The 23,934-nt window shown below is 40.3% G+C and overlaps 1 protein-coding gene across 2 annotated transcripts; it reads left to right on the top strand.

Annotated features, from left to right (window-relative positions):
- Nucleotides 1–1,146: 1,146 nt before the first annotated feature.
- LOC143854613 (fructose-bisphosphate aldolase, chloroplastic-like) lies at nucleotides 1,147–23,471 on the top strand. Of its 2 annotated transcripts, XM_077364656.1 has the most exons (8): nucleotides 1,147–1,405; nucleotides 6,420–6,492; nucleotides 19,801–19,883; nucleotides 20,336–20,374; nucleotides 21,911–21,981; nucleotides 22,055–22,169; nucleotides 22,454–22,562; nucleotides 23,129–23,471. In XM_077364656.1, exons 1-7 carry the CDS (start codon nucleotides 1,235–1,237, stop codon nucleotides 22,526–22,528), a joined length of 627 nt encoding a protein of 208 aa, XP_077220771.1. In that variant the 5' UTR covers nucleotides 1,147–1,234; the 3' UTR covers nucleotides 22,529–22,562; nucleotides 23,129–23,471. The 2 variants fall into 2 exon arrangements, with proteins under 2 accessions (XP_077220771.1, XP_077220772.1); XM_077364657.1 differs by lacking the exon at nucleotides 20,336–20,374.
- The last annotated feature ends 463 nt before the right edge of the window (nucleotides 23,472–23,934 follow it).

Below are 23,934 nucleotides of genomic sequence, written 5' to 3'. Positions count from 1 at the left end.
CCTCTGAGGATCCTTGCTCTTCTGGAATTTCGACGAGACGAAGTCCTCCGACCGGCGTATTCACGGGCGGAGGTGGCGCCGCCAGTTGGAGGGGGACCCTTTGGAGCACTTGCTGGAGGGCGACCGCAACACTTCCAAGTTGCTGTGTGAGTTGATTGAAGGCGGTCATTGTTACCGGAGTGTCGCCGGAGGTAATCATCTCTTCCATCTCCTCTATTGGTTCGTGGTCTTGTTGGCTTGCTTGGCTTCTCGTAACCATTCCACCGTTGAGTTGGGAGGTAGCTTTCGACTTTGGCATAGTCGGTCCCATGGATGACGCCAATCTAATGTCGCCCAAAATCTGACTACACGAACTAGCTTCGCAGAACTTGTAATCCTGCGCTCACAGAAAAAGCGTCAGTGGGCTCGGAGTTGTGGCTCCGGACGGCCACTTCGACACTCAGTCAGAGACGGGCAATCACAGATCATGGACGGGGAATGGGAGAGGGCTAAGTTAAGTTACCAGACCAGTTCAGAAGAGAGGGAGAGTCCAATCCCTTTGCTCGAGTGCGTAGCCCCCCTATTTATAGGGGTGGTGATCCACGATCTTGGAGATATCAATTGTGCCTTTGATTTCGCCCACGTGGAGCATGATGGCTGGCGAATAAACACGTGGAGATACGATTTCCGATGATTCTGGGCAAGGATCGCGGATGGTGACTTAGGCGGGATGTTTTGAATTCAAAAGCCGCGCCTGACGTGTAACGGCCGTCCGGATTTTCCGTTTGGGGGCGAGATCCCCGTGATTGTGCGTGATTCCCTTGGTAGCTCGGTACCGCTCAAGGGAGAAGTATCAAGGAGGTTCAATCAACACGTGGAGATACGATTTCCGTTATCACCTCGATTCTAATCACATTCACAGACACAGAAATAAAAAAAGAAAAGTAAAACAGATGAGAGAAAAACAACAAAAATTTCACAACCTCACGTTTCCTCTAAAATCTTCTCATTTTAAGTCATTTTTTTATATATAAAATCTACGGTGGATAGTTGTTCTTCCAGCACCCCCCAGCTACCACATGGCAACCATCCATTGGCCAGCACATTTCAGCCTCAAACGGGACATCTCTAAGTTACCATGCGAGTTTATAAATAAGAGTGTATAAGGAATACAACCATAAATTGTGAACTAAGTTAGAGAGGGAGTGTTTGAGGATTCCGGCCGGCCGACCGACGATTCCGGTGAACGGAAAACATGGCGTCGGCATCTCTCCTAAAGTCGTCTCCCGTTCTAGACAAATCCGAATGGGTGAAGGGGCAATCCATTCGCCTTCCTTCGGCCATGTCCTTCCGTTCTTCTCACACTGCTCCCTCTACTCTCACCGTTCGTGCCGGATCTTACTCCGATGAGTTCATCAAGACTGCGGTAAGCTTGCTTCTATCCTTTCTTAAGTGATCGACTAAGGGAAGTTGTATATTGGCCCCTTCTAGTGTATTTATGACAACTCTTTTGCACTAGAGGGGATGTCCGAAGTAAGAAAAAGGGGCCAATATAATTTCCAGTGACTAAATCCTCTATTTTAAGTATTTACGTATACTGTGTATCTCTCTTATATCTCTTTGAGGAATGATAGATGCAAGGGTCCTCTTTATGCAAGGGCTAAAGATGAATAGATCATGTCATTACGTGCAACCGAATTCAGTTTCTCAACCGACTTTAAAATGAAGTGGATCTATTCAAGGGCCCTTGCATCTATAACTTTCATTATTAATTTCATATTGAGTTGACTCGGCAGAGTTTTCACTCAACCAGGGGAGGTTTCTAAACATTATTAGGCCATGTTTGGATTTTGAGAACCGATTGTGAGTCCAAAACTGATTTTGGGATACAATCGGTTGCCATAATCTCAAACGAACAGGGCTGAATTTTGAGTCCAATATTCAGTTTTGGACTCACAATCGGTACTTAAAATCCCAAAAAAACATGTACTTAGTGAAATATCTTATGATGTGCTTATGCGGGTAAGATTACCTCTGTTTAAGGTTTTTAATGAAGATCTTATCTTGGAATATTAATGGTTTGGGTTCCCAGGAGAAAAGAATCCAAATTAAAGAATTACTTAAAATTTGGAGGCCTGAAGTAGTGTGCCTTCAGGAAACCAAGTTGGCGCACATTAGCAGAATAGTCATGAGAAACATGGGGTTAAAAAATGAGTGGGATTTTGCTTTCTTAGCTTCTAAAGGAGCTTCGGGGGGCATTCTGGTAGCTTGGGACAAGGCTAAATGGGTCTTTAAGGATGTATGGTGTGGAGTTTTCTCTCTCTCAGTAGCTCTCCGAAAGTCGAATGACAATTCTGATTGGTTATTCTCTGGAGTCTACGGTCCTACATTATCAGCTGACAAGAGTCTTTTTTGGGAGGAATTGGCAAAGATGAGAAATCTCTGCTCTTACCCATGGTACATCGGGGGAGATTTCAATGAAATTTTAGAAATAGGGGATAGGTTAGGGTGTCAGCGAGTCAATACAGGTATGAGAGATTTTTCTGACTTCATTGCGATCAATGAGTTGGTAGATCTGCTGTTGGGCGGTGCTTCTTTCACTTGGGCCAGAGGATCGAACAGGAGTAGGCTCGACAGATTCTTACTTTCGGGAGATTGGTTGGCAATAATTCCGGAGGTCTATCAGAAAGCTCTAGTTCATTCAGTTTCTGATCATTGCCCTATTCTCTTAGATCCTAAAATGGAGTCGTGGGGTTCGGCTCCTTTTAGATTTGAGTTAGCATGGTTGGAAGATACCCTTATGGAGGCAAAATTAGTAAGATGGTGGTCTGATTGTGTCTTTGAAGGTCCAGCTGATGTAATCATTGGCAAAAAATTAAGATTCCTTAAGTCAAAATTAAAAGAGTGGGCTAAGGAGAAGAAAGAGCTTGACCATGGTAGGAAGCGGATCCTGGAGGATAGAATGCTGGAGCTAAATGCCCTAGAAGAGTGTGGATTGGCGTCGGAAGAAGACTATGAGGAACGAGGAAGGTTAAGCCAAGAACATAAAGGGCTGCTGCTGCTTGAAGAAATTTCTTGGCGTCAAAAATCCCGAGTCAAGTGGTTGTCTGAGGGCGACAAAAACACAGCCTACTTCCATGCCATGGCTAGCGCCCGAAGGAGAAGAAACAGAATTGAATCTTTAGTGGTGGAGGGGGTCTGTGTGACGGACAAGGAGAAGATTATTGTGGAAATTCTTGATTTTTACAGGTCTTTGTACTCAGCTGATGGGATGCTTCGTCCAATTCTTCAAGAGATTCCGTTTGATAGTTTAAGCTTGGAGGAATCTGCTAGGCTGGAAATTCCTTTCTCTGAGGAGGAAATTATGAAAGCGTTGTTCTCTTTAGCGAAAGATAAAGCTCCTGGACCAGATGAGTTATGTTTGGCCTTTTTTCAACTATGTTGGGAAGCTGTTAAAACTGACTTACTAAAATTTTTCCATAAATTTTTTGAGGGAGTAGTTCTCGACAAAGGGACTGGTGCTACTTTTATTTCCCTTATTCCAAAGATAGAAGGGGCGTCAAAAGTTTCGGAATTTCGTCCGATTAGTTTGGTGGGTAGCCTGTACAAAGTTCTTGCTAAGGTTTTGGTGGATCGCCTCCAAGTGGTTTTACCATCAATTATTTCGGATTGTCAAAGCGCTTTCATAAGTAACAGACAAATTCTTGATTGCTCATTGATTGCTAATGAAGCTATCGATTATTACAGAAGGAATGGGGAAGGAGGGATTCTATGCAAGCTTGATATGGAGAAGGCCTATGACAGGGTGGACTGGGGAGCTTTAGATTATCTGCTGGGTCGAATGGGCTTTGGTGACCGATGGCGATGGTGGATCAGAAATTGTTTAGCGTCCGCTTGGTTCTCTGTTTTGATCAACGGCTACGCTAAAGGTTTTTTCAAATCAACTAGAGGTTTGAGGCAGGGGGACCCATTGTCTCCTTTTCTTTTTGTGATTGTAGCAGAATCCCTTTGCAGATTGATGAAGAAAGGAAGTGAGTTGGGTCTCTTTGAAGGATTTCTAATAGGCAACAATAGGGTAGAAGTATCGATTCTTCAATTTACGGATGATACTCTCCTGTTTTGCTCTCCGGTTGTCTCCCAGATTCTAAATCTTAAAGCAAGCAATCTTAAGGTGTTATGAGATGGTCTCGGGCCAAAGATCTAATTTTGCGAAATCAAGGTTGTATGCGATCAACATTCCCGAGTGTGACGCTTCCTCTTTTGCAGGTATCCTGGGTTGTGCCTTAGATTTTCTACCAGCCTCTTATCTTGGCCTTCCGCTAGGAGTGGGAAGACCAAACAAAAATTTATGGATACCCATTATTCATAGAATTGAGCGGAGATTGGACACCTGGAAGCGCAACTTAGTATCCAAAGGCGGTAGGCTGGTTCTCATAAAAGCAGTTTTATCAAATATTCCGATATATTTTCTTTCTCTTTTTAAATGTCCTGTGAGTGTAGCTCAGAGAATTGAGCAAATCCAGAGAAGATTTTTGTGGGGAGGATCGAGTTCTTCAAAACGGATTCCTTTGGTTAAATGGAGCGCGGTTTGCCTCCCTATAAAAAATGGAGGATTGGGTCTTAGGAGGGTTCAAGGTTTTAACAAAGCTCTATTGGGAAAGTGACTTTGGAGGTTTGGCGAAGAACAGTCTTCTTTGTGGGTTAGAGTTATTGGAAGTAAGTATGGGTTTACGAAAGGAAACTGGTGCTCTGCTGACAATTATAAATTCAAAGGTGCAACGGTGTGGAGGGATATTTTGAAGGTGGAGGTTCTTTTTACGAAAGACATTCGTTTCAAGGTCTATGTGGGGGATAGGATTCGTTTTTGGCTGGATCCTTGGTGCTCGGTTGTGCCTCTCAAGGAGCTTTTTCCTGAATTATTTATGGTGTCTTCTCAGAAAGGGGCATGGGTCAAGGAATGCTTCGAAAGAGTGAATGCGAAAGTGGTTTGGACTCCCAAGTTTAGAAGAGCCTTTTTTGATAGAGAATTAAATTATCTTCAAGGATTCCTGTCTCTAATAGAAGCTTGCTACATCAAGAAATCGGGAGCAGATTGTCGAGTATGGTTTTGGAGCCCCTCTGGCTTATTTTCAGTTAAAACTTTTTACCATTACATGATTTTTAGTATAGCGGAGCCTCTTTCTTCCTCACTATGGAAGTTCTTTTGTCCGCCGAGAGTTGCTTTCTTTGGGTGGTCTGTTTTCATTGGTCGTATTCAGACAATGGATTTTTTGAGGAAGCGTGGAATGTGGTTGGTGGATCACTGTCCTCTCTGCTTATCTGATGGCGAATCAATAGATCACCTTTTCATTCATTGCAAGGTAACAAGAGACATTTGGGGTCTCATTTTCGCTCGCTTTGGGGTCTGTTGGGTCCCATCCAAAACTATGGCTGATTTCATTAGGAGTTGGGAGTGGAATCCTTGGAGAAAGAAAGGCAGGACTCTCTGGAAGATGTGCCTTGTGGCTACTTGGTGGTTCTTGTGGAAAGAGAGGAATGCGCGAGTTTTTGAAGGAGAGGCTAGGTCTCCCTATTGGATTTATGTAAAGCTGATAGCTGCTGTTATATCTTGGGCTAGGAGCCTCCCTTTGTTTCGTTTTGTTTCAGCTTTTGATCTTTGGGAAGGATGGGCGACCATCTGCACGGAAGGGGTAGCAAAGTGAAAATCATCCAATCTTGGCATTCTCCTTCAGATGGGCTAATGAAGCTTAACTTCGATGGTTCGTCTCTTAGTAATCCTGGAGAAGCAGGAATTGGGGGTTTATGTAGAAATGACAAGGGGGAAGTTCTTTGGGCTTACTTGGGGCCTATCGGAGTAGCGGACTCAAATGAAGCAGAGGTAAGAGATGTTCATAGCGGGATCAAGTATTTGGATAGATCAGCTTTTGATAAAATCATAGTGGAAGGGGATTCCTTAAATGTAATTCGCTGGCTTTCGGGTGAGGCGCTCCCTCCTTGGAGATTTTTGCCTTTTTTCGAGGAAATTGAGGACCTGGTTCAGGGTTCTTCTATTGTGTTTGATCATGTAAGGAGAACAGCCAATGCTGAAGCAGATTCTCTAGCTAGGGGAGGTGTTTTTAGAACAGATTTAGAATGGTTTGATTATCTTCCTCCTTGACTTATTGTAATTTTTTCTCTTCTTATTGTATCTCTTCAGGACCATCTCGGTTATGTTTTTTATATAAATCTGCCCTATTCAAAAAAAAAAAAAAATGAAATTTTGTTTTTTTACTTAGTTTCGGTTGAAATCCGAAAACGAGATTTAAAACCATGCTCACAACTAGGTCAACAAAGTCAACTTAGCTTAGTTCTGAATCTATCATTGAGGTTTTGAACATCTATCAGTTATCATTTTGTGATATTCTTTTGTAGAGTTGATAAGAGTGCTACTTGTTTCGTAGGTTGCAAGCAAGACCAAGAAAAGAGAAATAGTGATCCCTGACCCAGACAACAGAATACCAATTGTCTTTTTGGGTAAGTATTGCATCATTTTATTAATTTTGTTAAACATTAATAAAATTTTGGCAGTTGTGAGAAATCACTTTGGTTATACTTTCTCCCTGGTGAGCGCTTCATTTTATCTTTGTTGATTAAAATTCTCATTTATGACTAGACATAGGTGGCACGATACACTTATCGGTGTTATTACGTGCTCTAGGAAAGTAATTCTTTAAGACACTTCTATACATAGTTTTAGATATCAAAGATATTTTGATGTATATCTATGCCAATACTGATATATCAACTGATATCTCGCAATATTTTGGTATATTTTAAAATATTTCGACATTTCAAGATATATATCGCTATTTTTACCACTGATATCGTGCGATGTTATGGAAATATTTTAAAATATTTCGATATATCGGGCAATATATCGCAATTTTCTTAAAGCCCTAATGTTAACGGTAATTTGAAATATTGACATTTTAAAACTATGTTTCTAGATAGGTTCGCGGAAGAAGAAAAGGAAAAGAATGAGACAAAGCCCAATAGGAAAAAGTGATTTTTCTCTATATTAACAATATTTAGGGCTAACTAGCCTATTTATACAAGTAGAAAAGGAAAAGAATGAAAGATTCTTCATTCCATACGATATTCTAAAACTCTCACCCCTCAAACATATATGTTTCCTTAAACCATTGACAGCTTTTTACTTGATGGTTGTGATGGTAAGCCGATAAACCCTTAGTACATTTGCTACCTAGTTAGAGCTTGAACATATTTAGGAATGAGTGCCTCTACTTTTTTTTTCATATAAAAACTAAAAATCAATCAATTTGTTTCAAAAGAAAAACTAAAAGCAATTTGGGTTAAGTTCTATGGCATCCCTCTCCATGTTTGGGCTATATCTGTAGTTGAAGCCTTGGGTAAGCTTCTTGGTCGAGTATTAGAAGTTAAAATTGAAGGGAATAATAATCAGTGTATGACATTCGTGTCTGCTAAAATTCTTGCCCCTTGGTGGAAACCTCCGCCTCCCTATATTCAAATTCATATTTCTGGCCAATGTTTCCCAATCGGTGTTGAAGTTCAAAGGCGCCTGAAGATATCTGATCCTTATTTCCTGGAAAAAATTGCGCCGGTGCCGGAACTACCGCTATCTATCCCACTGGAATGCTTGGCGAGGGTATTCGTTGAACCCTCGGGATCTACCCCATTAAATTTGAATTTCAAATCGCTGCCCTTGACAGGGGTGTCGGGACTTGACAACAATGAGGGCTACGCTTCTCTTCCTTTGAGTAAGGGGAAAAGGCAATACCTTAAGGGGTCCCATCACAAGCACCGTTCTGGCAGTGCTAACCCTTTTCGTTCCTGGCCTAGGAAGGGAAGATTTTTAAATGGGAAGAAATGCTGGGGATCTGGTAGATTTGGAGCCTACAAATCTGCCCAGGAAAGGTGCGTATCTAGTTCTAGGCCTGCAAGTAAGTTCAGATCCAGAAGGATGGTCAAGGATTGTCAGAGAGGGTCTTTACTCAGACCAAGTGAAGGAGTAGGTCCTGCCCTGGAACCTATATTAGAAAGTCCAGAAATTTTCTTGAGGAAAGTCGCCACTTTGGGTGGGACTACTATTCTTCGCAGGGCTGGGATGTCCTGTGGATGAGACACCTTGCAGTCTAGTTCGGCCTCTGCAGGGATCTGCATGAGGCAATTGGTGCAGGAATACTTTTGATCAGTGGGTTGAGTACAGACTTATCTAAAGTCAGGATTTTCATGAGTCAGGAATTGGCCCAGTTTCCTCGAAGCCTTCCCCCCTGATTAAGTGGATGGGCTGGTTTCTTCTGATAGATTTTGAAAGACTATAGGCTTCCTGGTGGGGGTTTATTATTGTCTTAAAAATGACGTTTTGGTTGCTTTGCAGTTGCCGCTGAAGAATGCCAAGATCTACATGGCTTAGTCATCTTACAAAAATTGCCTTGGGAGGGAAGTTAAAAGATTTTAGTGATTTTAGATTTTTGGAGATTGTGCTTGAGTAACCCACTAAGGGTAATGATGATTACAGAACTCGAAGCGTGGCGGATAACTGCTTTAGGATTGGAGGGCAGCCTTAATTGCACTGGGGATAACCTGGTTCTAAATAATAATTTTTTTGGAAACCGTCACTCTGGTGCTTTACTGCTGCCTCATAATAGCGGGAACTCTTCAAAATGTGGTTAATTGTCCCCTCCTTTTACCTAGTTCAAGTTGTTTCTTGAAAGATCATTCAAAGCGGTCCATTCTCTTTCCTTCGCTGGATTTGGTTCTTGGTTTATTATGGAAGCCCATCGTGAATCGGCCTCCTCTGTGTTTTCCCCCTCGGGCTCGCTTCTTGGCAAAAAAGGGAAATTGCCAGTGGACCTATTTGAGATGGAGACGGCCTTAAGGTCTCTGAGAAACCTGGCCTATTTGGAGGAACATGCATCCAGATTTTCGCCCACCCAAAAAGAAGTCGAAAGAGATTCTTCAAAGAGGCTTTGGAAGTCCTTTAAGGTGGATGTGAGTAGATCACCAGAAAAACTTTTTAGTCTTTCCAGTTTTTGGAGTATTAAGAAATCTCATTCCCCGCTACATAAACATCTTCTATTCATCAATCTCTTGAAGGAAGAACAAAATTTAAGGCGCCTTCGTTGGGAGGAGCAAAGGATGGCTACAATTCAAAATCTAGAGGATTAGAAGATAAAACCCCTTATGATGAGGAGATTTCGTTGTTGTTTCTCGATGAAGAGGTATATGTCTTTGAGATCCTGAATCTTTTTCTAGAGCTAAAGAAATCTTCTATTTAGCATCACACTTTTTAGCCGCAGAATGATGGTTTAGTTTTTGGAAAAAGGCGGCTGGAGCAGGAAAATTCGGCCTTTGGATTGGTAGGCCTTACTTTTGTTTTTGTTAAAGATTGTTGACTCTGTATTGGTGTGGGAGCGTTAGATTGAAGTTGGCAAATGTACAGATTACTGACAAGGGAAGACAGATTGGTAAAACACTGATAAATAAAATACGAGCCCATGAATTTATCCTCTCTCTATTGGTTGTTGTTTAGTTGAATTTTGGTTGGGTAAAAGTGAAAGTTGGGAAGACATAGACGATGACTGAATACTGGTATAGATTTCAGGAGGCTGCTTAGTTTATTTTGGACTGGTGCCGGCCTGTCGGTCCAGTACACCTTAATATTTTGTAATGCAGGATGGGACTACTGGTCCTGACTGCTATCTTAATATTAATGAAATTTGTCAATTTAAAAAAAAAAAAAAAAAAACTAAAAGCAATTTCAATTTGGATTATCCTTGCATTAGAGATTGAATTTTGAGACCGTTTAGTCGCACTTTGTCTGATGTTGGATGAGTACCACGGGATCACTAATTTACAAACAACTCTAATGTCAAGTTCATGTATGATACTGTAGGAAATCGACGGACAATGGTCCGATCAAAATCGCGATTCAAAGCAAGATAAAAAAAACCACACAATAGCAACCACAAAGAACACACTATTTTTACGTGGTTCGGCAAAGCCTATGTCCACGGGCAATCCAAGAGAAATATTCCACTAATCAAGAAGTAACAAGATTACAATAGATTCCTCAATCGATCCAACACTTGATCGATTCTCAAACCCTTCCCTTGTAACCCTTTTACAAAAGCCCTTCTTGATTTCCTCTCTTGTAGTACACACAAGAGAAAATCCATCGCCTCCGCCCTTCTCCACAAGCCAAAAGAATCCCTTCTTTTCCCTTGTATTTAAGAGGCACAAAAAACCCTTGTTTTTGTTCTTCCCAACTCTCCAAGAGGCACTAAGCAACAAAACCTTTCTTCTCTTTTTCTTAGTCCAAGAAAAAACGTCACTTTTTCTTTTCTCACTTGTAAAGTCGTGAGAGATGTGGGGAATATTTCATCAATGGTTTCACAAACCCAAAAGTAACTTTCTTTATTTGGATACCCACCAATATTGGTAACTATTACCATAGCTTGGGAAACAAGCCACTTTCCCAACAATCTCCACCTTGGCTTGTTTCAAAGCCACATGAAGATCAACTGTACTGTGTACCCTCAAGAACACAGCTCCGCACCTCCTGCACAAGGTGCCCACCCCACTCGTTGGGGTGCCCCACCAATGATCAATGTCTGGTGATGTTGGCCAAGTCTAAGCAATGCTTGAACTTAGTCACTGTAACTAGCTTAGTCAACATATCCGCTGCATTCTCATTCGTATGTACTTCCTTCAAGTGAATACTTTCATCTGCCACCCACTCTCTTATCTTGTGGTGTCTCACATGAATGTGCTTAGTTCTAGCATGATACACTTGATTTTTCGCTAAATAAATAACAGTCTGACTGTCACAATGCAACAACACACTTCCTTGCTTCAGTCCCATCTGGCGAACAAGACCAACCAACCAAATGGCCTCCTGGGCTGCCTCACCTGCTGCCATATATTCTGCCTCTGTCGTAGACAAAGCAATCGTAGTCTGAAGTGTCGCCTTCCATGAAATAGGTGCATCGGCTAATGTAAACAACATATAACCTCTAGTAGACCTCCTCTCATCTAAATCACCTGCATAATCGGCATCCACATATCCTACTAACTGTGTAGAAGTACAATGCCCATCAAACATGATGCCAAGATCCGCCGTACCTTTCAAGTATATGAGAATCGACTTTATCGCATTCCAATGCTCTTTTCCTGGATTGCTCATATACTCACTAACCACACTGGCTGCCTGTGATATATCTGGCCTACTGCATACCATAGCATACATGAGGCTCCCCACTACGCTGGCATATGGAACTCGAGACATGTAGTCCAACTCCTCATCTGTAGTAGGACATTGCTCTGCAGACAACGTGAAGTGATTCGCTAGTGGAGTGCTAACTGGCTTAGCATTTGACATATTGAACCTCTCCAACACTTTCTCCACATACTTCTTCTGCATTACCCATAGCTTCTTTACTTTCCTGTCTCTATGGATCTCCATCCCAAGGATCCGTTTTGCAGCCCCTAGATCCTTCATATCAAACTCCTCTCTCAACATAGACTTCAGAGAAATAATGTCATGCTTGTTCTTGGCAGCAATCAACTTATCATCGACATATAACATCAAGATAATAAAAGAACCATCATTAGTACCTCTAAAATAAACACAACAATCATACTCACAGCGTGTGTAGCCAATCTGCAACATGTGGGAATCAAAGCGCTTGTACCATTGCCTGGGAGATTGCTTTAATCCATAAAGAGACCTCTTTAGCTTGCAAACATATTCTTCTTTACCCTGCTCTTTGAACCCCTGTGGTTGCTCCACATATATTTCCTCCTCCAACTCACCATGAAGGAATGTTGTCGTAACATCGAGCTGCTCTAGCTCTAAATCCGACATAGCTACCATCGCCAATAAAACACGTATTGATGTGTGTTTCACTACCGTAGAGAAAATCTCATTATAATCAACCCCCTCTTCTTGTGCGTAGCCTTTATCTACCAAGCGAGCTTTAAATCTCTCTTTTTCCTTCTCTGATATAGCTTCTTTCTTTCGAAATATCCACTTGCACCCGATCACTTTCCTGTCCTTGAGCTTTTCAACAAGCTCCCAAGTGTTGTTCTTCTGGAGTGATTCCATCTCTTCCATCATAGCTGCCATCCACCTATCATGCTACACACTACTAATAGCATCCTGAAAAGTAGAAGGGTCACCCGTACCAACAACTAAAGCAAAAGATAACATATCTTCAAAACCATACCTGACCGGTGCTTTGGTATTTCTCTTTGGTTTGCCTATGGCAAGACTCTCATGTTGCCTCTGTGGCTCCTGGCTACTGTCAGACTACACCCTCAATTTGCTTAGGATCTACAACTGTATCACTAAGCTCCACCTCTATCGAAGTTCCATCTGCATGGACTGTCTTCTCCACCACTGTTTTCTCTCACCATGTGGCTTTCATCAAACACCAAATCTTTGATGATCACCTTTTGAGCAACTGGATCCCAAAGCTTATAGCCTTTAACTCCATCTTCATAACCGAGAAATATACACGGCTTGGACTTTGGATCCAACTTTGACCGTTGCTCACTCTGAGTGTGAACATATGCTGAACAACCAAATATCCTCAACGCGGGATAGTCAACTGTCCTCCCTGTCCACACCTCCTCTGGAATCTTAAAGTCAATAGGAGTAGACGGTGATCTGTTCACTAGAAAACATGCCATATTAACTGCCTCAGCCCAAAAATGCTTTGGAAGATCTACATTCAATCTCATGCATCTCGTTCTTTCCTAGGGCTGCAACTTGGGTTGGGTTTTATCTGACTCGCATCGACCCGACCCGAAAATAGCTTGGGTTGGGTTCATGTTTCTCGGGTTTCGGGTCGAGCCGGGTCTCTGATCCAAAAGCTCGCATGAATCTCGGGTCGAGCCGGGTTTGAAGGGGCCTGACCCGACCCGAGTTACTTAAGTTATAGAATGTATTTTTTTTCTAAAACTTTGTTACTTTAAAAGTGAAAACTTAAAAGTAAAACTCATGCACGCACGCAACCACAAGGACTCTTTCCATTCTGTTTGTTTCCCCCCTTTAGCTCCAGGGTTTCAAGTTTCAACTAAATAGTTAATGCACTAAATAGTTTGTTGTTTATCTCATATGAGTATAATCATTTTCATTTGGTAATGCATCAATTTATTCTCTTTGGATTAGTTATTAGTTAATGCACTAAAGAGTTTGCCATGCTTGAGTTTTTCTACTTCTATGAGTTGAGTTGCCTTGCCAAACAAGAGTTTTCCTTAAAAAATTGCATCAACGTAAAAAAACCCGACCCGACCCGAGATATTTCTCGGGTAGGGTTGGGTTCTTCAAAACCAGACCCGCCCGACCCGAGTTGCAGCCCTACTCTTTCAATAAGTGTCATGTTCATGCGCTCAGCTACACCATTCTGCTGTGGACTACCTGGAGTAGTGAATTGTCTCGTAATTCCTTCGTCCTTGCAGAATTTGTTGAATTCCCTGTTCTTGAATTCCAACCCATTATCTGTTCTCAAGTACCTCACATGCCTTCCTGTCAGCTTCTCCACTTTTGCTTTCCTGTCAAATTTTGTGAATGACTCTGACTTGTGTTTCATAAAATACACCCATACTTTTTTGGAGTAGTCATCAATGAAAGAAATAAAGTAAACTGCTCCACCTTTAGATGGTTCCTGTACGGGTCCCCATACATCTGAATGTACATAATCCAAAACACCCTTGCTTGTATGAAGCCCTGTCTTGAACCTGACCTTACACTACTTTCCATACAGACAATATTTGCAGAAGCCCAGTTTACACTTTCTCACCCCCTTTAGCAATTTTCTCTCGTGAAGAACCTGCAACCATGGTTTAAAATTTCGGTTTTGGTAACCGTTTTGGACCCCACCAAAAATCGAAATTTGGTAATATGGTTCCAAATTTCGGAATTTCGGACCGAAATTCCGAAATTTTGTAGCACTTTTTTTTTCTAATAAATAATGTCATTAAATCGAAATTTCGGTCGAAATTTTAAACCATGCCTGCAGCCCCTTCTCGCTCATATGACCTAAACACATGTGCCATAGAGCCGCGTCATCTGTACCTGAGTCAACTGGAGTAGTAACAGCTGCTCCACTTGTCACTGTATTCCCTAGCAACCTGTACAAGTTGCCTTCTTTCTTTTCCTTCATGACAATCATTGCCCCCTTAGTCACTTTAAGGTTTTCTAGCAACGCCGAACGCTTCGCGGTTCTTGATCGGCAAGATCGATCCAATAGCTCTGATACCAATTTGTAGAAAATCGACGGACAATGGTCCGATCAAAATCGCGATTCAAAGCAAGGTAAAATAAACCACACAATAGCAACTACAAAGAACACACTGATTTTATGTGGTTCGGCAAAGCCTACGTCCACGGGCGATCCAAGAGAAATATTCGCCTTCGCCCTTCTCCACAAGCCAAAAGAATCCCTTCCTTTCCCTTGTATTCAAGAGGCACAAAAAACCCTTGTTTTTGTTCTTCTTAATTCCAAGAGGCACTAAGCAACAAAACCTTTCTTCTCTTTTTCTTAGTCCAAGAAGAAACGTCACTTTTTCTTTTCTCACTTGTAAAGTCGTGAGAGATGTGGGGAATATTTCCTCAATGGTTTCACAAACCCAAAAGCAACTTTCTTTATTTGGATACCCACCAATATTGGTAACTATTACCATAGCTTGGGAAACAAGCCACTTTCCCAACAGATAAGAATCTAGCTTTGATACCAAATTGGTGCAAACTTAAGCTTTGATATCAATTTGGTGCAAATCCAGCTATGAGACAATTTTGAAGCAAACCTAGGGTTCGGAGGTTGATTCATGGGAATTAGAACCAACTTTGTCACAATATAATCAACCACAAGTAGTAATCAAACGACCATTAGGTTTTCACAAAGATTCCAAGCTTTTGAATTCTTTTGCCAATAGAAATCAAATCAGCCAAGAGAGTTCCATAAAATAGATTATAAATCAAGTAAATCAGCTCGCTAGTCAATAATAACCAGATGTCTAATCAGGTCCGACAACAAATCATATCTATAAAATAAACTCCCTAACTATGGCCCAGAGGAATCTAGAAGGGGTAATGAAATAAGGGTAGGGATATGTGTAGGGTATAGGGTTAAGGGGAAATGATGGTAGGCTATAATGAAAATAAGAATGTAGGAAACATTTGCACTTGGGCAGTGTGCAATACCTCGACCTTGGTCATCTAGATCAATGTTTCAAAACGCAGATTTGGGTCAAAATGTGGTCGAAGAAAATCCTAGCATTTGGGCAGTGTGCAGGACCTCGACCTTGGTAGTCTAGATCAATGTTTCAAAACACAGATTTGGGTCAAAATGTGGTCGAAGAAAATCCTAGCATTTGGGCAGTGTACAGGCTCAACCTTGGTAGTCTAGATCAATGTTTCAAAACGCAGATTTGGGTCAAAATGTGGTCGAAGAAAATCCTAGTCGACTCAGCACGACACGCTCAACTACTCAGTTGACGCAGCCATAGCTTGGGGAGAGTCAAAGGAGTTTTTATTGAGCTCTGCATGGCAAAACACAGAAGCCGGCGGCAAAACATGGAACACGGCCAAGGGAAAAGAGAGTCGACTCGGGGGAGTCCACGATGACGTGGGGGAGTTTTAAAATTATGGTCTAGATATATGTAGCCTCCAAGAGAAGAAAGAGATATAGCTAGAGATATGAGAAGGAGGGGCCGCGAAGACAAGGAGAGATGAATAAAAGAAGGATTAAGGTGATCTCGAAAAGGAAGAAAGATCGAGATCCATAAAAGATCAAGATCATGATCAAGGAAAGAAAATAAGATCGAGATCGAGAAAAGTTCAAGCAATGTTACCTGGAATGCGGTTCGTTCCGGTATGTGGTACGGGTATGGGGTACGATGAGGATATGCTATGTTGGTTCGCTATTCGGGGTCGCGGGTTAGCTTGGAGCGCTAATTCGAACTCACACACACATATATAATTTCATATATTTTTACAAGAATATTATTCCATAGTACACTGCATACATTTGATACACAGAATATAAAAACCTCGTGTATGTCATACATATGAATATCCTTCCATAGTCCATACTACATCCATCTAATAAAAATAAAAAAATAAAAAAAACCTCATGTATGCCCTACATATTTTTTAAAAAGAAAGCTCTAGTTCTAATCCAACCCAACATATATAAAATTTGTAGTTCTCGATCCATCTCTCCCTTAGTCTATATACATCTCTCTCTTTCTCTCCCGCGGGTCGTCATTTTTTGTGATCCGGGTCGCTAGCGAACCACTTTTGGGATCGTGCGACCCCGGATCGATTCGGAGGGCGGATGACGAATCCGATAACTACGAGTTCAAGATCATGAAAAGGGAATGAAGATCAAGGGGAAGAAAAACATAGGGAAAGGGGGAAAGTGTTTATAAACCCAACAGAGAGTGAAAAGGGGGGAAAAAGGGAATGGTTTATAAACCCAACTGGGAATTCTCTCTCCATCTCTCCCCTAGTCTATATGCATCTCTCTCTCTCTCTCAGGTAGTCATTTTTGGTAATCCGGGTCTCTAGCGAACCACTTTTGGGATCGTGCGACCCCGGATCGCGGGTCGGAGGGCGGATGACGAATCCGATAACAATGAGTTCAAGATCATGAAAAGGGAATGAAGATCAAGGGGAAGAAAAACACAGGAAAAGGAGGAAAGTGTTTATAAACCCAACAGAGAGTGAAAAGGGGGGGAAAAGGGAATGGTTTATAAACCCAACTGGGAAGAGTGAATAGGGGGAAAAGAGGGAACGATTATAAACCCAATCAGAAAGGCTGAAAAGAGGGATATGAGAGAACGGTTTATGAACCAAATCGGGAAGGGTGAAAAGGGAAAAAAGTGGGATAATGAAGGTAAAATGTAAGGAGGGAGCAAGAAAAGGAATAATGCAAGATGGGAGAAGAGGGAGATGGAATAGTAGAAGAGGGGAGGAGAGAAGAGAAAGAACAAAAGAGAGAGGGAGGGCATACCTTGACATGAGAGGGGTTTTTTCTCACATTTTTTCCAAGATTTCGGAAACTTCGTCCTTCAGGACTTTTATATGAGGGTTGAGTGATTTTCGTTTCAAGTTTTGTACTTACTAAAAATAATATCTTCACTTACTATAAATAATAAGATCATCTTTGCCGTATTAACTAAAAATTGTAAGTTTGTACTTACAAAAAATAGTAAGTCCATGATGTGTGGTGTGGGCTTGGGTTTAGGTAATAGGTCATAGACGCATAATTAATAAGCAATTAAAGTGGGTCATAGGTTTGATGTGGACATCTCCCACATATCTTAAGATTTTTAAGGCTTCCTCCTTTATGTCTTTTATAAGAGGCTTGAGGGATTTTTCGGCAAGTTTTATTCTCACTAAAAATAGCAAGTCCAGCCTTACTAAAAACAGTAACTTTGTCTTTAGCAAAAGGAGTACGTCCGTATTTAATAAAAATAGTAAGTTCGTACTTACTAAAAATAGTAAGTCTGTGACGTGTGGGGACGAGCTTGGGTTTAAGGTACTGGGTCATAGGTAATAAGAAAATAAAGTGGGCCATATGATTGACATCCTCTACATTTAGGCTAAACAAATGCTGATAATTCAAATAAAATCCTAATAAAGGAAAATAACACATGTCCTATAGGGCAATAGGAAAAAAAACTCGATCTGATGGCTAATATGACTGAATCACATCAATGTCGGATGGGTACCAAAATCTCAATATTAAATTTAAAACAACTCTAATACCAACTGATGTAGGACAGGTAAGAGAGAGTATCATTAGACCTCAGCTTCAGATTTAGGTGAACTAGGCTATGAGAATAGGCAAGGGTTGAGGGAGCAGGCTTGGGTAAAATAAAGGATAGAAAATTAGAGTAGCAGATCTAGATAGATAAGGGAAAATGGGGTAAAGGTGGTAGATCTGGGGTATATGAATTACTCTGGACTTTGTTTAAAGTGTGGGATGCAATAAATAACTCAGATGATCCGTAGGGTAGGTGTCACAGGTTCTTATATGCACTGTTACAGACTATTGGGATGTAAAGGGGACTAATAAATTTGTAATAGGCTGTAAATGAGTTCTAGAAGGATTTAGGATATGGGAAAGATAATCAATGAGAGTAGAGGGGAATATAGGACTGGTACTTTTATAGGTTGAACAGTCCAAGAAGATGGAGTGATGGACTACAGGGTCATGGTGTAGAGGGTTATACGGTAAGGTGTCAGTTCCGTAACAAGTTTCAAAAGGGGTTTTAGTAGAGCTGATATGATTGTAGGTCAGATCTGGGATCTATTGGTGTTCACTAGATTAGGAGGTGGATTTAGTGATGGTACGAACGAGGAAAAGGTAAGGGAAATGGGCAGCAATGAGATCTGGTAAGAAACTGGATTACAGTTAAGTTTTTGTGGTTTAAAGGGGAAGGGGAATATGTGATGAAAAAGGTTGCTAGGCTGAGGTAAATGGGTCGTTGGATTTGGAGTGACGTAATGAGAAATTTTCTCTATTTTAACATTATTCAGGGTATTGAATATTGAGGACTAAGAAGCCCTTTTTTGGAATGGTAACTAAGAAGTCTATTTTATACAAGCGGAATTCGTATAGTCACAATAAGTTTAGGGGAATCGTATCAGCGCAACCACGTTTTGTTATTTGCACGGTTTTAGCATGTCTTTTCTTTTTTATTTAACTCGTGAGAGCTTTTGGGAATTGTAATAACCTTTTGACAGCTCTTTAAATACTAAAAGACATGGCAGTTTAGCACAAATATCAAACCATGGTTGTACTGATATCATTTCCCTAAGTTTATGCACTATTCACCATGCCAGTTTCGTCTTATTTGATTTGCTTTTACAGTTTTTACATATAGGACGACGTGACATAGGTGACATGCCTAATTTTAAGGGTGTTTTACCAGCCCTTTTATACTGGTACAAAAGGAAAACAAAGACTGAAATACCCTTTATTATACACAATATAACCAAATAATCTCTCTCTCTCTCTCTCTCTCTCTCTCTCTCTCTCTCTCTCCCTCTATATATATATATATAATACTATATAGCAGAAGAGAAAATAAGAGAATTTTTTGTAGAATTACACATCACTTTTTTTGACTTTTTTTAACAAAGGCACTCATTCAATGCTTTTTAACAAAGGCACCCATTAAAGCCACATTATTTAAATCCTACCCCCCTCATTTATGCTTTTTTAATAAAAAATCTATAGGGTGATCTTAACCATCCGATTTAAGATGAACAACATACTATGGAAACCTCTATAGATTGGAGGGCTAGGATCTGCCTATGGAAATGATTTTTGTGGCACAACCTATATATATATATATATATATATATATATATATATATATATGGGATTTGCCATCCAATACACGGAAATCCATTTCGTGGCTCACTTTTGTAGGAGAGAACAGCCACCTCAGATGAATTAAATGCAAAATCTGTTAAAAAGCAAGCCTGTGTGGCTGCTCTCACATGCAACGGCCCATCCGTGAAATGCCTTCTGCCATGGTAGCTAGCAAATCCCCTATACATATATGAGGAAATGGTTTGTGAGCAGCTGCTCAGATAAGCTTATCTGAGCAGACCTCACAAACCATAGGGGTTTAGTAGCTGTCCCTTGTAGAATTTCCATATTTAAAACTTCATGGTAACAGGCAGCTATCCGTTGATTGCTTTTTATCATTTCAAGACAAAATGGTATGTATGTATGTATGGGAATTCATCACTCTTATAAATGTTAATGGAAACAGGTTTAGCAGGTGGATTAGCATATCAAAATAATCTGTTACCAGCCGCTCCACTTGGTCTTCTTGGGTTGCTTCTGCTGTTCCAGGTAATGATAAAAGGATATAATTGATCTTCTTTTGTTACTCCGATTTCACTTGAATAAAACATTTTGGTTTCTAGACACCTCTTTAGTAGAACCGTTTTGCAAAAGCTTCTGTAGGACTACTTGTAGTTTAGACCCTTAGCATACGGATAACCCATTTTCTAGTATACACCTTCATTACTTGCTGTAATTTCCCTTAGGTAGCCCGGACTGTTGTCTAGACCCTTATATTTTACTCTTGTTTATATAGGGTATAGGTTGTCTAGACCCTTATTTCTTACTCTAATTTTTATAGGGTATACCTATTTTCCATAGACCCTCTTTCAACATCTTTTGTTAACATTTTTCTGTAATAATGCATTCCGACAAATGGTATTTTGTGCTTTAATTTAATTTATCAATGCATTTTTCGTGTTCTTCTTGAACAACCTAATGCATTTTTTTACTCTTCTCAGACGACTCGAGTGAGATTCGTATTTGATGAAGAGGCCCTGGTATGTCCACAGTCCACTCAGCTCCCCAGAAGTGTGTGGTAGTTTTAATTTTGAAACCGAGTTGAAGGTGTAGCGTGCATGTCGGCTTTTCTTCTTATCTCCATATCAAGTGATGGGCTTTGCTTGAACAGTGAAAATACCGACTGGTATGTTCAGTTGTGTGAGGCCCATTCAGTGATCTACTCCTGATATTTCCTTAGAGAACATGATTTTAAATTTCCCTGAAATGACTGAAATATTTCCATTTCCATCCCCGCTGAAATGAAATCTACATGATTTCCTTTTACGTCATTATTTCCTTGAAATTTTGACCGAAATGGTCGGAACGACCAAAAAATGGAAAGATATTATCAATTGCATTTCATTTCATCATTATAGAAATTATATTTAGTAGGCAACATCATTAAACTGCATATCAAAGTAACCGTATCTTATGCATGTGATGTCAGATCGGCATGGGGCCAATAATACCTCGTAACTCTATGTGGTATTGACATAGAGTTGGGGTCCTTAGAGGGGAGTTTGGTCGTGGTACTTTATTATACTTCATTATAGTGTACTTCTTTATTGACTTTACTGTCCCAGACATGTGCGAGAACGCATGTCTCTAGGTGTTTGATGTGATTAAGCCATTATGGATGGCTTTCTTGCTTATGTGATAGTTTCTAAGTATGTATTTGTGCTTATCCAATATTTCCCAAAGTTTCATCTGAAAAATTCATCATTTGGATATTTGTTTTAAAGGATTTTAAAATTTCATTATTTGCATATGTTTCCATACATTTCCGTGATTTTACAAGATTTCCACCGAAACCGAAATGTTTCCATTTCCGTGACGACCGGAACCAAAACTGAAATTTAAAACCTTGATAGAGAACTCCCTCACAATGTCCATACATGTGTCTGTATCTTTCCAGCAAGAACTTAACAGTTTCCATTGTTCAATACATTTGGTTCAAAGTACTTATACTAGCTTGGAGCTATGTTACCCAGACTAGTCAATAGCAAGAGCCATAGATCATTGAAGGTTTTGCTTCTTAAGTTGGTCCTTTTGGGTAACCTGTTCTACAAGCTTCTAGGATCCATGTTACCTATACAGTTCAATATCAAAACCATATGTGTTGAACCTATGTAGCATGGGTTGAAAGCACTGTGTTACATACATCCAATGTAAGGGTCTGCGCTCTGCATTGTTCTGGAAGCTTCTGAAACCTCATAGTAATAATTCACTCAAATAATTATTATTTTTTCTGAAAATGATGGCCAATGTTATTGAAAGAAAAGACTGAGGTGGTCAAGATACAAAGCAAAATACAACGAGAAGAAAAAGAATGATTGAAAACCCATTCTATTTGAGTTGGCCTGATCTCCACTGTAGTTAAGCTTTTTAACTCGAAAACTCAATTACATACTTGACCATGTCAACCCGACTCAGAACCGCTGGGACTTTTCAGCCTCATCAAAAAGCGCTATTATCATGTTAGCAATATTTATTTTGTTGAATTACTCTACTGTTTTAATGGGTTTTAATTTTAGGAGGTAAAAGTAGGTGACCAGCTTCAGGAGTCTGGTGAAAATGTGTTTGTTGGTGGAAAAAACCGTTGGAAGTGAGTATGTTGTATATTCCCATTAGGGTTTCAATGAAGATATTGAGGGCTTACCTTATTTATTGATCCACAGATATTCAACCTTTGTCAATTGGGAGCTATGGTGGCCAAATTTCCCTATATTGGTGTATTTTAAGGAGAAACAGACAAAACCTGAAGGACAAGTCCACTTCTTTCCAGTAATTTTTGTAAGTATTAGTCACCACAAAGTAAACCACGGGTTTTTGGTTTCTATTCCAAAAAACGTCTATTCAACTTCAAACTTGGTCTTTTTCCGAGTTTGAATTGTATAGTAACATAGATGTAGCTATCCTTTTTGAAGTCGGTTTGGAGTCAGTACTCTTGGCCTAGCGGAACTGAACCGACTAAGCCTTTGCAGTGTATCATCGAGTTTTCAAGTCATTTGTGTAAGTTTCAGCTTTGTAGCTTAGGCTTTGAGGCATTCAATGATTATGTTCTTTTTTATACAAAGAATGGAAAGCAGCTTTATGATGTCATGGTAGAACGTGCTGGCCCTTCAAAGACGAGCGCACCCAAACAATCCTAAAGGCTTCAGCATGGTGATTGAGCTATCCTTCTGAGTAAGTGTTGTGCTTTCCTTCCTTTAATATTGAACAATTAAGTGCCAAAGAACACATACCCATGCATAGTTATCTATTGGAAATTGATATCGTGAACAAGAGTATGACCGATGGGAGAGACCGACAGTGAGAATGTGCCATGTGTGCAAAAAAATGTACTTTTTGTTAATTTTCCTAAACCTAGGGGATGGCTTTCGTCACTCACTCACTTGTGATGTTGTGGCAAGAACCCATTTGTTTGGGGAAATGATAAATGCACTCCTTTTCATCACATGGGACACCCAACTGCAGTGTACGTGGCAATCAAATCCCTTGAATCCTTCTGACGTGAAGTACATCAGCCCTCTACAGTCATTGATACACTGCTGCTGGGTGTCCCAAGTGATGAAAAGGGCCGCATTTATCATTTCCTTTGTTTGTTCCCTTGTTCGGCCTTACTCTCGATCTCGCTAGCATTACTCTTATCTATTAGTAACCTTACATTTTTCACCTACATTTTTAGGAATTAGCTTTGAATATGGTTTTCCTTCTTGACACTTGACTATGCTTATCTTTTCCTTTTGCAGGAAGCAGGAGCACTTGTGAATCATTTGTATTAAAAAATATGAAAGAATCTAACATGTTTATAAATATTAATACAATAAGAGACTAATTTATTGCATTGTAATCTTCAAATATAACAGACAAGATCATTGCAAAAGGGGCCTTTGATGGAACACCAGTCAGCGGAAATAGAAGTGTGATATGCTGTTGAAGATTATTACTATTAAAGTCCTATCTGTGCTTGGAGTTCATGAGGTATGAAATTCTAGTTCTGTTTCATTGTATAAAACTGTTACAAATTGTATTGTATGTGACTGAGATATAACACATCATATTATTCTTGAGTTGGATTTTACTTTGATCTCACATATTCACATTACGGTGCTGTTTGAATGCAGCGATTTTTTTATTTTTTGAAATTTTTTCCATGGAAATGAATTTTCCATTATTAGGTAAACTCATTTTCGTGGGTTTTTTTTCTTCCAAATGATAAATGCACCCCATTGGAAAGTTGTTTAATCATAGTCATGGTTCAAAATGTCATTTAGTGGGGCCTACTATGATGTGTCATGGTCCAAAATGTCATTTGGTGGGGCCTACTATGATGGGCCATGGTCCTAAATGTCATTAGTAGGGCCTACTGTGATGGGTCATTATCCAATATGTGACCAACGGGGTGATACTAGTGATATGATCAATGGCTGGCAAACATAAGCTATGAAAGATCCAACGATTGTAAACCATCCATACAGTCTCAATTTGTTAACCATAGGAAACTTCCAAAAACCACCCGATATACCCCATTCCTTACTCAAACCTTAGAACACTC

The sequence above is a fragment of the Tasmannia lanceolata genome, unplaced genomic scaffold, assembly GCF_043159265.1.
Source record: "Tasmannia lanceolata isolate RefF3 unplaced genomic scaffold, GAP_Taslan_0.1 ptg000020l, whole genome shotgun sequence".
In the NCBI taxonomy this organism is placed as follows: Eukaryota; Viridiplantae; Streptophyta; class Magnoliopsida; order Canellales; family Winteraceae; genus Tasmannia; species Tasmannia lanceolata.
This window is presented reverse-complemented; position numbering and strand designations above follow the sequence as displayed.

Coding starts and splice junctions, on each gene's coding strand:
- LOC143854613 (XM_077364656.1), top strand. CDS start 1,235: ATGGCGTCGGCATCTCTCCTAAAGTCGTCTCCCGTTCTAGACAAATCC. Junction 20,375..21,910: donor TATTTGATGAAGAGGCCCTG/GTATGTCCACAG, acceptor TTTTAATTTTAG/GAGGTAAAAGTAGGTGACCA. Junction 21,982..22,054: donor GGTGGAAAAAACCGTTGGAA/GTGAGTATGTTG, acceptor ATTGATCCACAG/ATATTCAACCTTTGTCAATT.